The 18,061-nt window shown below is 64.6% G+C and overlaps 2 protein-coding genes across 6 annotated transcripts in view; both read right to left on the bottom strand.

The window, feature by feature from the left end:
- DNAH17 (dynein axonemal heavy chain 17) overlaps positions 1-966 on the bottom strand; it is a 35,129-nt gene extending 34,163 nt beyond the window's left edge. Inside the window, exons 1-2 of the mRNA XM_017837678.1 lie at positions 859-966; positions 111-482 (exon numbers count right to left, since the gene is read on the bottom strand). Coding sequence (XP_017693167.1) covers positions 111-455 — 345 coding nt within the window. The 5' untranslated portion in view covers positions 456-482; positions 859-966. The remainder of the gene's footprint in view (positions 1-110; positions 483-858) is intronic.
- Positions 967-1,847: 881 nt separating this feature from the next.
- CYTH1 (cytohesin 1) lies at positions 1,848-17,883 on the bottom strand. 5 transcript variants are annotated; one of them, XM_017837684.1, is made up of 13 exons: positions 17,842-17,883; positions 9,353-9,435; positions 8,526-8,590; positions 7,792-7,858; positions 7,496-7,614; positions 7,101-7,181; positions 6,877-6,989; positions 6,658-6,806; positions 6,432-6,544; positions 3,930-4,008; positions 3,760-3,831; positions 3,256-3,410; positions 1,848-3,033 (listed from the first exon to the last, which is right to left on the bottom strand). In XM_017837684.1, the coding sequence occupies exons 1-13, from the start codon at positions 17,867-17,869 to the stop codon at positions 2,955-2,957; spliced, it is 1,203 nt and encodes a 400-aa protein (XP_017693173.1). In that variant the 5' UTR covers positions 17,870-17,883; the 3' UTR covers positions 1,848-2,954. The 5 variants fall into 5 exon arrangements, with proteins under 5 accessions (XP_017693173.1, XP_017693171.1, XP_017693170.1 ...); XM_017837682.1 differs by lacking the exon at positions 17,842-17,883 and adding an exon at positions 13,979-14,122 and having other exon boundaries at positions 6,877-6,992; positions 7,104-7,181; XM_017837681.1 differs by lacking the exon at positions 17,842-17,883 and adding an exon at positions 13,979-14,121.
- Between the last annotated feature and the right edge of the window lie 178 nt (positions 17,884-18,061).

The raw sequence follows: 18,061 nt of genomic DNA, 5'->3' as shown, positions 1-18,061 counted from the left end.
ACCTGGAATTTTGGCTTTAGCAGCCTGCACCAGGCATCCCGGCACAGCACTGTGCCCGGGGAGCTCAGCTCATCCCACTCGCCCCACCTGTGCCTGTGCGGGCAACCCACCTCCAGCAGCACGGTGATGAGCTGCTCCACAGGTGAGGGGCCAACGTCTCCCACCAGCAGACCGCTCTGGCAGTTCTCCTGGGTGATGTTCTCCCCCTTCTTCTTCACAAAGTAGATGCCCTTGCTCTTTAGGGCAGATGGGAAGCCCGTAGTGGGCATGAGCTGCCCGGAGGGGTTCAGCCCCAACACCACCTCCAGCGCATCCTGCTGTTTGAAGAACTTGTCCAGCATGGTCGTGACCTCCTCGCTGCTCACAAACTTGCCCCATTTGTCCGTCGAGATGCGCAGCAACACCGTGACCAAGCTCTCCATGAAAGCAAGCCGTGGGTCCTGCCCGGCCGACATTGCGGCAGCACCGCGGCCCCGCAGCACCTGAGCGGATCCAGCGTGCGGATCCCCGCTTAGATAGAGGCTGCGCCGACCCCACCCCCCGACCCTCCCCGCTGCCCGTCCCACCCCTCCACTACCCGTCGCGACCCCCCGACCCTCCCCACTGCCCGTCCCACCCTTCCACTGCCCGTCGCGACCCCCTGACCCTCCCCACTGCCCGTCCCACCCCTCCACTGCCCTCAGCCTTCCCTGTGTACATGCAGTCTCATGGGGAACTGCCGGTCCTCATCACCCCCAGTCCCATCAGCCACCGACCTGCTCTATCCCTGCCGGTCCTCATTACCCCCAGTCCTATCGCCCCCCAACCTGCCCCACCCCTGCCTGGCCCCTCTGCCCCCCTGGCTCACCCCAATCCTACCTGGCTCTACTGCTCCCCTGCCCTGCTGCACTCCTCAACCCTCCAACAGCCTCCAGCCACCGTTTGCACCCCAACTGACCCCATCTGCGGTTCAACCGACACAGCCTGCGCCCCAACTGACCCCAGCACCAGCCCAACCGGCACTGGCACCAGCCCAACTGCAGGGCTGCCCTCTGCCCCACCACGTCCTCGTCCCTCAGCAGGGGCTGGTGGTCACCCTGGCCCGAGTCAGGCCACGGTGCCAAGGGCTGCCCCATCTGAGGCACAGGGAGGGCAAAGACCACAGCAGGGAATGCCCCTGGCTCTGTCAGGGAATGCCCTTGGCTCTGGCAGACCCCCACCATGGCACAAGTGTGCAAGGCTGGACCAGCCCCCCCCCGCCCTGGTGGCAGCAGCAGGGCTGGCACAGGCTCTGTGCTCCTGGCTTGCCCTTGTCCCCAACTTGGCTTTGATCCCATTCACAGCTGGTACCACCTGGGTATGAATCCCCCAGCCCCATTGCAGAACGAGGTACCTGAGTGCATGCCCCACCACTTCTGTTGTCCCAGGCCCCTTGAATGGTGCAGTGAGTGCCACTGTGGTGGGCAACCACCCCCCTGCCCAGCCAAGCTCGGTGCCAGACCCACTGTACAGCAGGATGCAGGACCAGGAGTTGTCCCAGCCCAGTCCAGCCACCCATGCCCTGTGGCAAGGTCCCCAAGGCACTGTCCTGGACAGGGGCAGCTGGTGAGGGCACAAGGCTCACAAACACCCCCAGTACACCAAGAAAACATGGGGCTTTGAAGTGGAGCAGGCAGAGGCTCAAAACAAGACCTGCACTGGCCCCAGTGCTGCCACTTCATCCAATATGGCATCGCTGCGGTGCCAGTAAGGAGACCTCGGGCTGAGAGGAGCATGAGCCTGGTTCAAGGCCAGGGCAGGAGCTGGCAGTGATGGGGGCACGGGACTCCTGCCCACGCCGAGCTGCACACAGAGCACAGGAGGCCAAGTGGAGCGCAGTGCAGTGTTTATTTGCTGCCAATCCTCAGCACTAGTTTACAAGGCCATGGCAAAAAAAAAAAAAAATGTTAGAATAAAAAATCCTGCCCCCCCGCCCCACGGGGCCTCTGCACTGAACCACCCACATACAAAATAATCTACAAGGAGAAAACTATACAGGAGTATTTACACCTCTGATAAATAGACTAATACTGATCCAGGAGTCTCCAGACCATGCGCGGGGACAGGGACAGGACATGACATGGGCGGACTGTGAGGCAGAGAGTGGGGGATGCAGCCCCCACCCATCCAGACCCCCACCACAGCCATTCTCAGGGCAGGCTCCAGCTCTGGGCATGTCCCACCATGGCACCATGCCACCCTGGCATGAGAGGACTGTGCTGCAAGGATGTGCCAGGGGCAATGCCACCCAGTGCCACCTCATCCAAGCCACAGCCTCCATGGCTGGACGAGGGCATGTCTGTGCCCTGTGTGGCACCACTGCAGACCGTGATGGTGACAGTCCCTGCCCTTCGGCACTCCTGTGCACACGGGGACCGCTCCTGGTGCAGGGGGCAGCTGTGAGGGTCTGAGGCAGCAGCGTGGGGACACCCAGGACAGACCCAGGCCCGCTACAACGAGGGCCGGGAGCTGTGTCTCTGTAGGGCCTCCCTGGGCCTGATGCCTTGCACCCCAGCACCTGTGGCACCCCAAAACTGCCAGCTACTCACTAACAGCTGCTCATCCTCCTGACGGGACACTCCAAGTGTCTGGACACGGGTGCTGGGGGGCTGCAGCGCCATGTCCAGCCGCAGGGCTGCTGGGGGTCAGGAGCAGGGAGGGTGCCTGTGGTGCTGAGGCTGGAGCTCCCAGGGGTGCTGTGTCCCAGCTTGAGCCCATGAAGACACCGTCCTGGTGATGAGGCAGTGATGGAGGGCCAGAGGCACCAAGATGCCTGTGCCCCCTCCCTCCCCTCACGGAAAAGAAACAGTGAAGCTGAAGCTGGGCCCTGGACCCTAGGGCCAGGCTGCAGTGCAGCCCCTGCCCCACAGACCCCCGGGACAGGGGGACGCTTGGGCTGCCGAGGGCATGCTGGCCTCACAAGGCCAGTCTGGCTGCTAGTGCCTCTTGGTGGAGGAGACCTTCTTCTTCCTGGCAGCCAGCATCTCGTAGAAGGGGTCCCGGCTGATGGCTGCCCTGGCAGGGGAACAAAGGCTGGGTCAGGCCAAACTACTGCAGGGCTGGGTGCGACCTGCCTGGTCGGGCCTTGGGCATGTCCCTTTATGTCCCTGGGAAAGTTCACTCCCCCCGTTCTTGCAGGGTGCCCTGGGAAGCACTGTCCCCTTCAAGGGTAGCAGATAAGTCCCCGCCGTGCCCCTGCCCAGCACTGTGCCCCCACACACTTCTCTGGGCACTCACTTGATGCACTTGATCCACTCCTCCTTCTCCTCAGGTGTGGGGGCAGAGATGCGGTACACAGTGTGGTTCCCCTCCACCACACGCCCATCCGCCTCTGTCTTGCAGGCCTTGATCACCTGGTCCTTGTTGTCAGGGATGTAGAGCTCAAAGCAGTTCTGGGAGGGAAAGACTGCTCAGAGGTAGCCCCCTCCCCTTCCAAAGGGGACCCCAGGCTGGGAGGGATGAGGCAGAGCTATGCTCCCCCAGCACAACCACCCCAGCATGGCAGAGGGATGAACACGCCGTGCTCATCACCCCATGGCCCTGCACAAGCTCTGCCACCAGTCCTGGTCACTGCAGTGACTGCACCTGGCCGCTGTGATGGTGGAGGCAATGACTGCTGCGGGGGCCCCCCGCCTCTCCTAGGGGCATCCTGGGGGGCTGTAACATCTCCCAGCTTTCCCCACCCAAGCTAAAGCACCAAGGCTACCCCCAAGCCCCATAGGACACTGCTGCAGCACTCACAGGCTTCTTTGAGTCCTCCACCTCACGGATGCTCAGGTTCTCCAGGGGTATGATGCCACGGGGCTCCTTATCCTGGCACGGCCAAGCAGAGGTTTAGCTGTGGGATGGACACTCCCAATCCAGCCCCTTCCCTGCCCCGGCTTGGCTCGGCCCACGCAGAGCCCACTCACCGTTGTATACTCGAAGTAGTAAAGGCAGTTGTCGGTCAAGATGAACCAGCGCCGCTTCCATGTCTTCACCCTGCCTCCTGGGAGCAGAGAGGGACAGTCGGGCACAGCCCTGCAGGCACAGCCGGGCACATGGCACATGGCAGCGCGGGAGCCAGGCGGACACACACGGGCTCCAGCAGCACAGGGCCCGGGCGGACACACAGAGCCAAGCAGAGCCAGGCAGCGGCGGGCAGCAGCAGCAGGCAGCACACACTGCACCGAGCCGGAGCGGGAAGCAGACGGATGAGGATGGAGGCGAGGCTGGGGTGCCGGGCCGGGAGTGCTGAGCCCGTTCCCACCCAAACATGAATTCAGCACAGCTAGAGGATACTGCAGCCAGGCAGCTCCCCAGGGGACATGGGGACTTTCTGTCCACACTGACCACAGTCCCCCCTCATCCCAATGCTGAGCCACGGCTGAGCTCTGCAGCCTAGCACAGTGGGAGAAGCCACTCCATGGGCACAGGGGCCACTCACCCCTGGGCTCGGCTCCCCTCCACCGCGGCCACTGCAACAGTGCTAGATGTGGGATGAGCACCCACCCCTGAGGACTGGCTCTGCCATGGACACAGGGAGCCACGGTGTGCACTGTGTCCCCTGTTCCCCCATGCCAGCTGGGTGCCCGCCCCAGTCCCTGCCCCACAGTAGTTCCAAGAGCCAGCACCAATGCTGGGGTGCAGGTGCTGGAGCCGGGGCAGCACCGGTGCGGTGCTCGCATAGGAACTGCTGTGAGCCCTTGGCACAGCACAGGGCACCATGCAGGTGGCTCTTGCCTGCTTCCATCCAGCCCCAGGCACTTGGCACCCCTGAGCACCCCGCACACAGTCCTTGCTGAGGACACACCAAACCCATTCCCATCCCTCGTGGCACCCGAGGCGAAGACACACTGACCGGGCTGAGCTGCCTGCGGACACGGCGAAGCACGGCTGGGCGGGACACCCCGGCCAGCAGCTGGGCAAGGAGCCACTGCGGCCCTGTCCTCCCCCAGGGCGGTGGAGGAGGCCACAGGCCTTGAGGAGAGTGTGGTATCGGTGGGGCCACACCCCAACTCCCTGCCTGGTGGCAGAGCAGTGCTGTCCCGCGGCAGGCGAGGTCCCCGGGCGGTGCGGGGTTAGCAGCAGCAGCAGCAGCAATGAGACTCATCACCAGCAATTAAAAACGCAAAGGAAATGAAGCCCCAGCAGTGTGAGCAGAGCACGGGAGAGGGGTACGTACCTCCTGGAGTTGGGGGGCAGGGAAAGGAAGAGCCAAAATCATGGAAACATACAAATGAGGGAGAAAAGAAAATTAAAAAAAAAAAGGGAAAAAAATAAAAAGAGGAATCCCAAAGCCCCCCCTTGCCCTGCGGGTCAGTGGGGCCAGGCTGCAGCAGGGAAGCTGTGAGGGGTCAGGCTGGCGGCATGGCCGTGGGGGCCGACTGCCCTGGCTCACTGTGGCTCTGTGGGATGGGGCTCCTCAGCTGCTGGGCACAGGGCCTGGCTCCCTCCACCCCATGGTTGACCCACGGGGTCTCTCCCTTCCCTACAAGCGAGTTGGGGTCCACGGCCACTCTGTTGCCTCTCTGCCCGCCTGTCCACCGATAGTGGCAGTGCCAACGTGAACCTTTGTGCACCAGGCCCCTCCACCTGCTGGGTGCTGGCCTTGTCAGAGACAGGAGAGCCTGGAGCTGTTCCCTGAGTCCCCCCCACCTCAGGGTGGGGAGCAGGTGGCTCTTGCTCATCCCCTGAGCCAGGGATAAGGCCTCTCCCCCTCCCGAGGGGATGGCCATACATCAGGAATCCTGACCCCAGCCAGAACCCCAGGGAAAGGCCCCACTGGACTCCAATCCTGCCAGCATCCATCCCCCCCCACTGGACCCATGCAGAGGATTCCCCAGAGGTGCTGAGAAGAGAAGCCACAGGAGCCAGGGTGCGGAGGGCTCCGGCTGCGGGAGCCGGGCGGTGCAGCAGGGATGCCATGCACGCTGCCTGCATGTGGAGCTGGGATGCAGAGGTGATAATGCTGTGGGAAGGTGAGGCAGGGGCTTGTCTGTGGCATGGAGGGGGGACACACGCAGCCTGGGGCAGCTCGCTGCTCACTCCCAGGGGCCTGTTCCGACACACCCTGCTGTGACTCGGTGACCTGAAGGGCCTCAAGGTCTCTGTGCTCTGACATTGGACCTTGGTACCAGTTCTGCACCTCGGGGGCTTGCCCAACCTAGAGGCAGAATCCCCTGGGATGCCCGCCCAGCCACTCTGCAGGGCCTCCTCAGCTCTGAGTTCACTCCTGCTGCCCAGCCAAGGGAAGATGGAGGGCTGCAGGATGTATGGACGCCTTTCCCGAAGGGGCTGTGACTCTCTCTGCAGCCCACTCAAGCTCCAAAGAGCCAGGGCAGCAGAAGAAGTGTGGGAAGCCCAGAGGCATTGCACCCACGTCCCAGGTCTGTCCCTGGGGACAGCCTGCCCTCCCTGGCCATCAGCACTCACCAAGCTTCAGGAGCCAGCCCTCCCGGTCAGGGTTGAAGAAGGTGTGGGTGAGGTCGTTGCCATCATCCTCAGGGATTTTGAAGGGCTCATTCTTGATGCTCTCATAGAGATTCTGGTACAAAGACACACGGTGTCAGCTCTGCTCTGCCCTGGAGCCCTGCAGCAGGCCCTGCTCCAGGCCAGCTCTGCAGCCTGGCCCTGGCCCCTCCAGGCCCTGGCCCTCACCCGGAGCAGCTCCTCGGGCAGGTCTCCCCCGTCGTTGATGCCGCGGTTCATGGCAATGAATCGCTCTGCTGTGGGCTTGTCCTTCACATTGGGGTTGTGCAGGCTTGTGTTCAGCATGATGATGGCAAAGGACAGCACATAGCACGTGTCTGTAGGGGCAGAAGGGAAAGTCAGCTGCGGGGCAGGATGCCAGGGAGAGGGTCTGGGGCAGGTGCTCACCTGTGGACTGGAAGACGCCGGGGTTGCACTGGCAGTACCGCTGCGCAAAGGCCTCCATCATCCGGTCGATCTTCTGCGCCTCCCCGGGCAGCCGGAAACTCCACAGGAACTGCCTGTGGAGAGCAAGTTGTGGCGCCGATCTGGGGGCTCCACGGTCCCTTGGCCCATCATGGTCCCCCGCCATCCCCCAGATGGCCACACTCAGCTCCTGGCCCCTCGCTCACCGCAGGGCCTGCACGAGGTTGAGGTCGGTGAACTCGTGCAGCTCCACAAAGGCATGCAGGACTTGGATGTTGAACTCATCCCTGTGGGAACAAAGCCAGAGCACGAGGGGTGCATGATCAGCAATCCTGTGACTGCCGAGCAGCCCCACTGTCCCTGCCCTGCTCCAAACTCTGCTCGTTCATGGGGGAAAGCTGCAGCTACCCCCAGCTCGTGTACTGGGCTCATCTGCACACACCAGCCGCTCGCAAGCGCCAGCCATGGACTGAACACCCCCAACTGCCCCCAGCACACCGGGTACCCCCACTTGGCTGCCCTGTGAGCTCAGAGCTGCAGTGTCCCATCTCTCAGGCGGCAGGAGCCCAGAACATCCCCAGGAGACCCGAGGCCAGCACACCTCTCGCCCAGGTAGTCGCCGATGGCCGTCTTGTTGAGGCCTTCTCCCTTATACAGGAACTGAGCGATGTCCTCGCACGTGTTCTTCAGCAGGTCATTCTCAATCAGGAACTGGATGCCCTGGAGCAGTGCAAGAGGGGCTACTCAGAGGTCTGCTGCTGCCTCCGCCAGCCTGTCTGCTGACCCCAGCCCCTGCCCACGGGCTCTGCCCTGGCTCAGGCATCCAGACTGGGAGGTGGCAGAGCCCAGCACGGTCTCAGAGGCTGGTGACCAGCCCTGCTTCCCACTCCACGGTACCTTCTTGGGATCCATGTTGAATTTCTTCCTGCCCATTGCCACCTGTTTGTTCCTCTGCATGTTTTTCCTGCAAGACATGAAGCAGCTCTGAGCATCCAGCAGGGACCTGCTGCCTCTGCGCGGCCCCCGGCGCAGTGCACTGCCGCGAGGGTCAGCCCGGAACGGCGGCAGCCAGGCCCCCACGCTGGCCCCCCGTGGGGCGAAGCCGACACACTGCTCCGTGTCTGCCCCGTGGCCCAGGGCTGCTCTTGGCCTGCCGGGCCCCAGAGCAGAGCAGAGCTGCCATACCCACTCTGGGGGTCACCCTGAACGGAGGGGGTGCAGGTACGACACCTGTCAGGTCAGCCGTGCATGGGGAGGCTCGGGTAAGCTGGCTGCGGCGGGGCTCTGGGAGAGCAGAGGGGCTGGCGGGAGGGGACAGCCTTCATGCCCCAATGGGTGATTGGGGACGGCGCTGGGAGTCGGCTCCCGCCAGCTGCTGGGACCCCTAATCCCGGCTGGCACCGCCTGCACCAGCTCAGAATAACAAAGCCCGACAGTGGCGGTGTCCAGACAGAGGGGCTGGGGCTTAGGAAAACAGACCTGGGAGCAGCAGTTGAGCCTGGGATCCTGCTCCCAGGAGCCCAGAGCGCCTGGGAAAGCCGCCCACACCAGTACTCATGGGCCAGGGCTCAGCTGCCCTCAGATCCCACAGGGGGCTCAGATCCCACAGGGGGCCCTGGGCTGGGACTCACCTCTCCTCGGTGGAGCCCAGGTTCTCGATCTCATTTGTCACTTCTGCTATCTCATCCTTCAGGCGCTGTGGGGAGAGGGCACTTTGGAGGGGCCTCCACCCCAAACCCTCCAGCCCTCAGCCCTGGAGGCAGCCCCATTCCTCCAGGAAGCCCTGCAGACCCTCCTTTCTTTCTTCTCTCCATCCCCCTCCCGCCCTCAAGCACTGCCCTGGGGCTGAACCAGCTCAGGGGGCACGGGCTGGCTGCAACCCCCCCCCCCCCCCCCCACCCGCTGCTAATCCCTGCAGCATCACAACGCTCTCAGCACACAGGAAGGAAGAGATTCAGAGGTTAACAAAATTACCCCTAATCCCTTCAGATCATGCCCAGCATATGGCAGTAATTAGCCTCTGCTGTCTTAATCGGGGACAGGACTGACAGTGTCCCAGATGAGCTCTGACCTCGCAGGCGCTTGCCAGGGCAGTGGCCTGGCCCAGAGACACGGTCCCTGCCCATGCCAGGCAGGGGCTGGCACAGACACCAGTGCTCCGGAGCACGGCACAACTGCACGGCCTGGAGTTCTGCAGGGCACAGGAAAAGCCACGGCTGCCTCGGCAGAGCAGAGCAGAGCAACCCTAATGGCTGCCACCTGGGATCACGTCCCCGATGGGACCCTCTCCCTGTCCCCAGGGCCCCTTGGAGGCAGTGCTGTGGGGCAGTGGGTTGAGGGACCCTGGATGGGGCTGCAGGGACCCTGCCAGTGACATGAGCAGGGAGATGGTCCTCTGCCTCTCAGGCTGTTCTGTGAGACAGGGGAATTGTGTGGGTGTCACCCCTCAGCATCAGACCTGTATGTCAGCCAGCAGCTCCTGCTTGCGGCGGCGGATGTTCTCCAGCTCCTGGCACTCCTCTGGGGTCAGGTCACTGGGCACTGAGCAGAGATACAGTCAGGTCAGCACGTGTGGCCCCGGGAATCAGCCCTGACGTGCTCCTGGCACAGCCTCTGCTCTCGGCTGGCAGTCCTGGGCCTGGATGGAACCAGAACGTGGAGCCGCCAGCTGCCCAGAGGAACTGGGCTGATGAACAGTCCCCAGCCCTGCGCAGGGGCCAAGTGGCACTGACGGCATGCAAGGAATGCGAGGGCCAGGGCATCGCCCCGCTGGGCAGTGGCTGCAGCGGGGAGCTGGGCACCACCCATGGGAGCTGCCCAGTGAGGACCAGCACAGCCCCCAGACCAGCTCCAGTGCTGCTCCCACCGGCCCTGGCCCTGATGCCCCCCCATGTCCCATTTCACTCTGCTATACCTCAGCCAGGCTGGTGTGGGTACCCATTCTGCGCCCTTCCCTGGCTGGGCAGTTCTGCTGTGCCCCAAGGCACGGGCTCCATGCAGACCTGGAGCCCCGCAGGTTGTTCTGCCATACCGGGCCAGCCCCAAACATAAACCAACTCCTAGCAATCCCTGCAGCCCACTCTGCGCTGGATCCATCATTCCAGGGCAGGGTCTGGAGTTGGCACACTCTCCTGAACATCATGTCTACACCTCCCTGTCACCCCGGGGAGCCAGGCACTCCCTCCCCAACAACATCTGAGGCTCAACCACAGGGCGGCTGCATGCCCCCCCTCGCTCCCAGAACATTCCTAGTGCTCCCTGGTGCGTGACCTCCTGGCTCACAATGACAAGGTATGCCATTCCTGTTCCCTCCAGTTGCCAAGGTCACCTGCTTCTCCAGCAGTGCTCCCAGCTCTCCTCCTATGCCTGTGTCTCCCACCTCTGCCAAAGAGTTCCACACGTTGCACCAAGGTCGCCCGCAAGGACACCAAAACACCATCCCTACAGAGCGCAGTCCCCAAGGGAGGTGGCAGCAGCACCTGCAGGCTCAGCTCTCGTGTCATCCCCACCTCCCACCCTGGGGTGCTGGGGACAGGAACCTGGGGGGTTGTCACATCCCCCCCTGCCCCAAGCGTTACCCTCCATCCCACTGACATCCCGTGTGCCACATGCGTGGGCTCCAGGCCACCACTGCCAGCCCAGACTCACCGGGGCATCCACAGCAGGGTCACTGCCCTGTGCCAGCGCCCAGGGACACCATGTGCCTTTGGACCGGTATCATCCTCAACTGCACATTCTTTCTCCCCGCGCCGCCTCCGAGGGAGCCTCCCTGGGGTGACCGTGACCCCGCACCCTGAATCTCTGAGCTCAGCACTTCCCTAGCCCTGCTCCGGTTTCTGACGAGCTTCTTCCTTCGCAAACCCCTCACTGCCAAGGCTGAGGCGCCTCAGCTTGTGACACTGTGTCTCAGACCTGACGGCAGCACTTCCCAATATTTTCAGTCTCCCTGTCAGGAAGCCTGAATCAGACAAGTCTGCTCATGGCACCAGGTTAAAAGTTACTTAAACTTCTAATACCAGAGCTGTGTCGATGCATCTGAGCGCCTTCCACACGGCCCAGTGCTGCTGCCACCAGCACCAGCCCCCCCATGCCCAGCCCCCAGGGTGCCCAGCAAGCCCAGGCTCACTGCAGGAGGAATGAGCTGCGTTGTCAGACACAGAACCCCCCAAATCCCTGGGCTGCTGCATGTGCTGCAGGACCCTTTCACCTGGTTGCAGGACCCTTCTGTCTGGCTGCAGGGAAGGTCAAATTCAGTGCCAGGGCTGGAGCTGGGCCAAGGGGAGCCCTCGGCGCTGCCTCCCCCTGCCCACCTGGGAGCGGGTGGGGGTCCCGGCGGCCCCAGGGCAGGCACGGCGCAGGATGAGACGCTGCCTTGCAGCAGGGATGTCAGGGCTGTTCCGGAGCCCCGGAAGGTCCCTCCCAAGCGGAGGCTGAGCACTCGTGACAGAGGCCCAGCCATGTCAGCAGCAGCCAGAGGAAGAGAAACCCCAGACGCAGGAGCTTTTCTAGGGAAGGAAGGAGGCATTAACCCTTCCCTGACTCTGCACAGCACTCACCTTGGGGAGCCCCAGCAGGCCTGGCTGCGAGCAGAGCAGTGTTGACGGATGGGGAGGTTGGAGCATGCGCTTCCCCCAGCCTCAGCCTGGCAGGAGTTGCACAGTGACCCACCAGACGTGGGGTTCTAAGCAGGGTTAGGGCTCCCTACCAGCACAGAGGACCAGGGGCTCCCACATCTCCTGCTGCCGGCAGCTGAGGCTGAGGACCCTGCCCAGGAGCAGTAAGGGCCACTGGCAGGATTTATCCACCTGTCTCAGGCTCCGGGTTTGCTGTGGTCTGCAGCGCCCTGGAGCAGCAGCCACAGCACATGCCCCCTCCTCACCGCAGCCAAAGCAAAGCCCTGTGGCACAGGGGCTGTGCTCGCCCCACGCTCTGTCCTGTCTGCTGTGTCCACTGCCCTGAGGCCCGTGGGCAGGGCTGGCAGCAGGGGAGTGGGGCAGACACAGAGCCACCCACGCCCCTCACCCCCACACCCCAGCTCACCGCTGCCCTCCGCCCTGAGCACCATCGCTGAAGGGCCTCACACTGGCCCTGCTGGCCGTGCCTGTGCTGCCGGTGGCTCCGCAGAGGTGCTGCCGTGCCGGGTGCGGGCACCTGCCGCCCCAGTGCTTCCGCGGTGACTCAGGGCCACGGCACCAATAAGCTCCAGGGCCGCCTGGGCGTCATCCCAGCCTCCCCGGGAGCCAGCACCACCAACACCCTCTTCCTGCCGCCATGAGCCAGTCGCCAGCACCTTAACTCCTCTGCTCCCGGCCGGACAGGGAAGCAGGGCCCTGTTGCCCCTCCTTGGCCCGGGGCTGGAGGACACGATGTGCTGGGGTCCCAGCCAGACAGGCCTCGGGGCTGGCCCAGCCCTTCCTTCCTCGGGGGCTGCCAGGACACTCAACCCAACACATCTTGAGATCGCTGCACAATGAAGGGTCCCCTCCCTTCCCCTCTGCCAGCTGGGCCCCCCACCCCAAAAGACCCCCAGCGCTGCCCTGCAGTTCCCCCGTCTCTGCTAGACCCCCCCCACTTCAGGTCCAGGTCCTGTGCCAGCTGTGGGGACCACTGGTCCACAGGGTCCACGGCAGCCCCCTTGCTCCAGGGTGCCTATAGGGACCCCACTGCTCCATGCAGGACCCCTTTGCAGCAAATCCGGGCCTTGCGGTGCCGTGGCTGCAGCGGAAGAGAACCCAGCCTGTCCCTGTCCCCTGTCAGCCGCCTGGAGAGGCCGCATCAGCCTCAGCCGCCTTGACTCAGCTAAATCCTGCTCAGCAGCACGAGATGGAGACACAGCACAGCACCAGGAACGCCAGCTATGGAGTGAGGGGAGGGCAGGCTTCAGAAGCCTCAGGATGTCCTTTGGCCCCCTGAGGCACAGCACCAGCCAGCCGTGCTGCTGGCCCACGCTGTGCCACACCAGAGGGGCAACGGCCTCGGGGTCAGACAGACCATGGAGACAAGCCCAGGGTGCTGCTGTGGGTGCTGCTGCCCACCGTGCCCCTTGGTGAGGTCCCACGGGGCCCCCAGGAACTTCCTGCCCGTCTCCCCGCACCACATCCTGTTTTCACCGTGCTGTGTGCACACCCCGGTTTGCGTCAGCCCCCTCCTTCCCCACTGACAGCCGAGGTGCGTCAGGAGAAGGGTTTCAGAACAGGCAGCTCCAAGAAAGACCCTCCAAAGCTGCTGGCCCAGGGCCCTTATCCCACTTTTGTGCAACCCTGCCCAGCACTCTCACAAAACGACCCAGAGGCCAGCAGGGAACCCCTGTCCACAGCCGTTGCCTCACTCCTAGTGGCTCCAGGCTCCAGCACTCCCACACACAGACCCCTGGCACGGCCAGGTGAGCACCGGCTCGGCCACGTCCACAGGCATCACACACTGTGCAGGTGCCAAGAGTGCAGCCAGGCAGGCACCTCATCTGCTCTCGGCACCACTCACGATGCCAGGCCTCGGGAGGAGCAGAGCCCGCTGCTGCTCAGCCACAGGGCTGGCCGGTCCCACAGCCAGGCAGGAACCCACAGACAGCAGCAGCTCACGCAGGCAGCCAGCCCTCAGCACATCCCTCGCATGGCAGGCACTGGTTTCCCACACAGAATTCCCTTTGGAGAGTGCCACCCCAAGGTGCCCTCACAGCCACAGGCACTTGCCATGGTGAGGGCAGCCAAGCGCTCACACATCGCAGGGCAGGGGTGAGGGGCTGGGGCAGGACCTGCTGTGGTCACACTGCCTGTGACCATCCAGCCGCCACCACTGGCTACCAAACAACCCCCATCCTAGCGTGGCACTGGCTCTAGCGCAGGGCAATGCCAGACAAGGGGCCCATGCCTGTCTGTCCTGCTGGGGCTTGGTGCTTGCAGAGCACCGAGCCTGGGGAGGCTGGCAAAGGAAGGAGGCAGCGAGACAGCGAGGACACTACGTGCTGCTGTCAGCAGGAGCCATATGGAGCTAGAGCCATATGGAGCTGGAGCCATGGGCACCACTGTGTCTGCTGGGGGATGGGGACCCCGCAGCACAGAGGGGAGGGGGGGCACGCAGCTCCTACCTGCCTTGGCAGCCACCGAGGGGCAGAGGAAGGCCTGGAAACTGGAGGCGCAGAGCTCGCTGACTGTCCCCATGCTGCAGGGGTCCCACACAGGATGCCACCAGTTCCGGGGGGCAAGGCAGGCGCAGGCAGAGGTCCGGCAGCAGCAGGCAGAGGCCAGGTAGCAGCAGGCAGAGGCCAGGCAGGTGCACGTGGCTGAGCAGCGGGCTCCCTGGTGCCAGGGCCCACGGGCAGGGTGCAGGCAGGGCAGCCGGAGCACTCCCGGCTCTGGCTGGAGCTGGCTCTGGCAGGGGAGCTCCAGCCGCAGGAGCCCACGCGCCAGTCCCAGCCAATCCCGGCCGCACCGGCACACCAGCCCGTGCCGCTGCCGGAGCCCCGGCCCACGGCTCAAAGCCACTTAGAGGACGAGGAGTTTGGGAAGTCCCCAGCAGCCCCTGCGCCCAGGCCGCCTGCCCCCCAGCAGCCCCCTTGCCCCCGCAGGGGGCCGGCAGCGGGGTATTTTTAGAGTGGTTTTATCCCTCCGTATTAGAGCATTAAGCATCGGGAGCCGGCGGTCGCGTAGCAACGAGCGCTGCATGAAGGAAGGTGCACCCAGAGACAGCGCGGCGTGTGAGCGTGGGGGAGCACCACAACCCCCGCTCCCGGGGCGCAGGGCCCGGGCCCCGACCCCGGCACAGCCTGACAGGCTCAGCCAGCCCTGTGTGCAGGCATGTGCAGGTGCCGAGCCCCGGTCATGCCCCAGAGGTGCTGCCCACTCTGCTCTGATCCTGGAGTGTGGGGGGCCTTCTGCAGCAGGAACTGGGGGGTCTTGCCCTGTGATCCCCTGAGGCAGAGCTGTGGAGCTAGGGAAAGGTGCAGCCCTCCTGCCCTCCTACCCCACAAGCACTGAGCAAACCCAAACCGGACTGACAGCTCCTTCCCTCAAAGCAGAAGCGATCTTGAGCACAGGGCACGGCCATGAGTAACAAACCCCAGGGCCTGTTGGGGCAGGAGCAGCCCAGCAGCTCTGCTCGCCTGCCTCAACAATCGCTGGGATCGCTGAGCCAGAAGTAACCCAAGTGGGGCAGGCAGGAGCCCAGATGGGGTGGGCAGTGGGGAAGGGCACCCTGGCAGGCAGGAGCAGTCCCTGCTCCCGGGAGCACTGTGACTACAGACAGAAGGAGAGACAGTGGAGAAGGGCAGCTTCTGGAGCTGCGAGGGCAGCCAGGCATTCACCACTGATGTGACTGACCTCCTGCTTTCAGCACCACTTCCCCTTTCCCAGAGGCCAGAGCAGTGGTTGCCCCATCACAGGGAGGCAAAAGGGCAGGCAAAGAGAGCTGGGGACACAGTGGGGCTGAGCTGTGGCAAGCACCTGCCCGGGGCCTGGACTGGCATCTGGAAAAACTCCCATAGGGCACACGGGTGCTGTGGCCAGGATGAGGCAGGGCCAGGTGGCATCTCCCATGCAGAGTGATCCAGATGCTCAGTTTGGTCCTTGCACCCTGCCTGGGTGAGGTGGGGTGCTTACAAACACCTCTGGGTCACAATAACCACGGCTGCAGCCCCGACGTGTGATTGTGAGCATCAGCAGTGGGGCTCATCGTTCTCTGCTCCAAACATCTCAGGAGAAGAACCAGCCAACTGCCTCTGCCCGAGCACCCAGCTCTGCTCTCCGAGCCCACTGCTACCCCTGCACTGTCCCTGCACCTTCGATCTGGGAGCCCCCGAGCTGGGCCCAGCGACTCGCCCTGGCTCACCCCACATCATGCCAAGGAAGGAGCTGGGGCATCATTGGCAGCTTCCCCAGCAGCATCCCCTGGTGCAGAGGGGCATGCCATGGTCCCAGGATGCCTCTGAAACAGCTGAGCCTGTGCCAAGAAGTTGCCAGTGCCCACTGGCAAAACAGGGCTGTGCAGGCTGGCCTGAGGAGGACAGGGATTCTCTGGGTGGGGAACCCCCTGGCCTGCTGGGGGACGTGGCAGCCCACCCTCCTTTGTGGATCCCCCACACCTTGCATAGTCCATCCTGCCTCCACGCATCCATCCTGCCCCAGACAGCGAGGCCCCCCAGGCACAAGCCGCTTTGCTGGAGGCTGCATCAACCCCACTTAGAGAAATCCCTTAATCCCCAGGCCAGAGCGAGCAGTAATCCCTTGAGTGCAGCAGGATTACCAGCACTGCCCAATCCCCCTCACCCTGGGCCGGGCCTGAGCCGTGACGGGGCCCAGCTCAGGACACGGTGCTGGGACCGGACCGTGCTGCCCACATCCTTCCGCTGGTGCTGCAGGAGCAGCTGGGATGCTCCCTGGTAGGACATCGCTGCCCCACGGCCCAGAGACGTTTGACCCGCACTGCCACGCTCGCTCAGCTACGGTGAGGTCTGGGATGGGTTTGGTCTCACCGCCGTCCCATGGGGAGATGCTGGGAATAGGATGGGAGTGCAGCTCTGGCAGGAGTGGGGGGAGCCCACATCTGTGCCACCAGCTGCTCGCCCCAGGATTTGCTCTCCGCTGAGGCAGATGGCTGGAGAGGGGCTGTGAGCTGTGGGGCACACTGGCATCGGCAAAATCCCACCAGCAAGAGTCTCCCTGTCGACTTCCACCGTGCTGTGGCCCCAGCAGAATGTCCTCTGCTGAACCGACTCAGCTCAGGGGCTTCAGGGCAGCTGTGGGTTGTGTTGCCCCCGGCACAGGGACAGCGGCAAGGGTTGGAGGTGCCTGTGCTGCTCCCTGTGGCCCCCGCGGCAGGGTGAGCAGGACACTTCTGATGCTGACAGATGACCCGGGACATCTTCCAGGTAATTCCGGGAAGCTGTGAGAGGCTGCTCGCTGAATCGCTCCCCGCGGCGCTCTCCCGCTAATGGGCTGTATCTGACAACGCCCGAGCCAGGCCTCAGCGGGGCCGGGTGCTGGCACCTTATCTCACACTGTGAAGTCCTCGCAGCCAAGCACAGTCATTTCTGGGGTGGAACAGCAGTTTCTAATCGGCTGTGCCGCACAGCTGTGCAGGGCAGGAAGGCGGCCCGCGAACCAGCACCGCCGGCAGCAGCACTTCCCTGGCACTTCCCTGGCACCGGCTGCTCCCGCGGGAAGAACGGCCACCAGCACCGCTCCCCCACCGGGGCCGTGGGCTTTCATCTCACCCAGACTTCTGCCTTCCCCTCAGCAAAGTCCCTGCTCTCTCTGCTCAAGGCAAAATCACCTGCCGACTACAGGAACCTGCCTCGAATGGCCTGGCACAGGCAGTGACTCCCTGCCCGGTCCCGGTCCTCAGCACCGGGAGGGAATGCTCGGCGGGCACGGAGCAGGGAGGGAAGCGGGAGGCAATTGCGCGGGCATGAGAGGGGGAACCCGCAGCCCCTGAGCCGCCGCTGCCCGCCCTGGAGCGCATCCCGAGCCGGGGCGTTTGTGACACTCGGCAGGCGCCATCGAGGCGAACCTGCCCTGAACTCTGCGGCGTCGGGACGCGGCAGCTCCGCGGGGGCACCTGAGAACAAAGTGTGAGCGGCGCGGGGCAGGTGTGCGAGCAGCGGGTCCCGGAGCTCCCGGCGCAGTGCCGGGGGCGCAGCGGGAGCAGCCCCGCGGCCCGCCCGCTCCCCGCGCCGGCGGCGGGAACCGGGTGTCGGCTCTTTCCGGCGCCTCCTCCGCCACCCACGGCCCTGCCCGCCCGAAGCCCCGAAGGCCGCGGTCGCTCTGACACCGGGTCCCGCCGTCCTGCACCTGGGAACGGCCCGGCCCAAACGCTCCCGCCCGCCCGGGAGAGGCGCTTCCGCCCCAGTGCGGACCACGGAGAACGCCGGCGCTTCGCCCCTGCCCAGGTGCCCCCTAACCCCGAGCCCTCCGCCCCGTCCCGCGGGTGCCGGGACCCCCGGCCCGCACTGACCGCAGCCGCCGCCCTCCTCCTCCTCCATCCCGCCGCCGCTCCGGCCCCGCCCGCGTGACGAGCGCGCCGCGGCCGCCACGGCCGGGGTCACGTGGGGCCGGGGGCGGAGCCACGCCGACCCCGCCCCCCGCGGCCCCGCCCCTTTCCCGCCGCTCCCGAGCGGGGCCGATGGACAAACACCGGGATTTATTCCGTTCAGTCCAATCCTTCAGTCCCGCGG

This window comes from Lepidothrix coronata, unplaced genomic scaffold (assembly GCF_001604755.1).
Source record: "Lepidothrix coronata isolate B3197 unplaced genomic scaffold, Lepidothrix_coronata-1.0 Scaffold308, whole genome shotgun sequence".
Lineage (NCBI taxonomy): Eukaryota > Metazoa > Chordata > Aves > Passeriformes > Pipridae > Lepidothrix > Lepidothrix coronata.
Note: the sequence above shows the minus strand (reverse complement) of the source record. Positions and strands in the feature narration are given on the sequence as shown.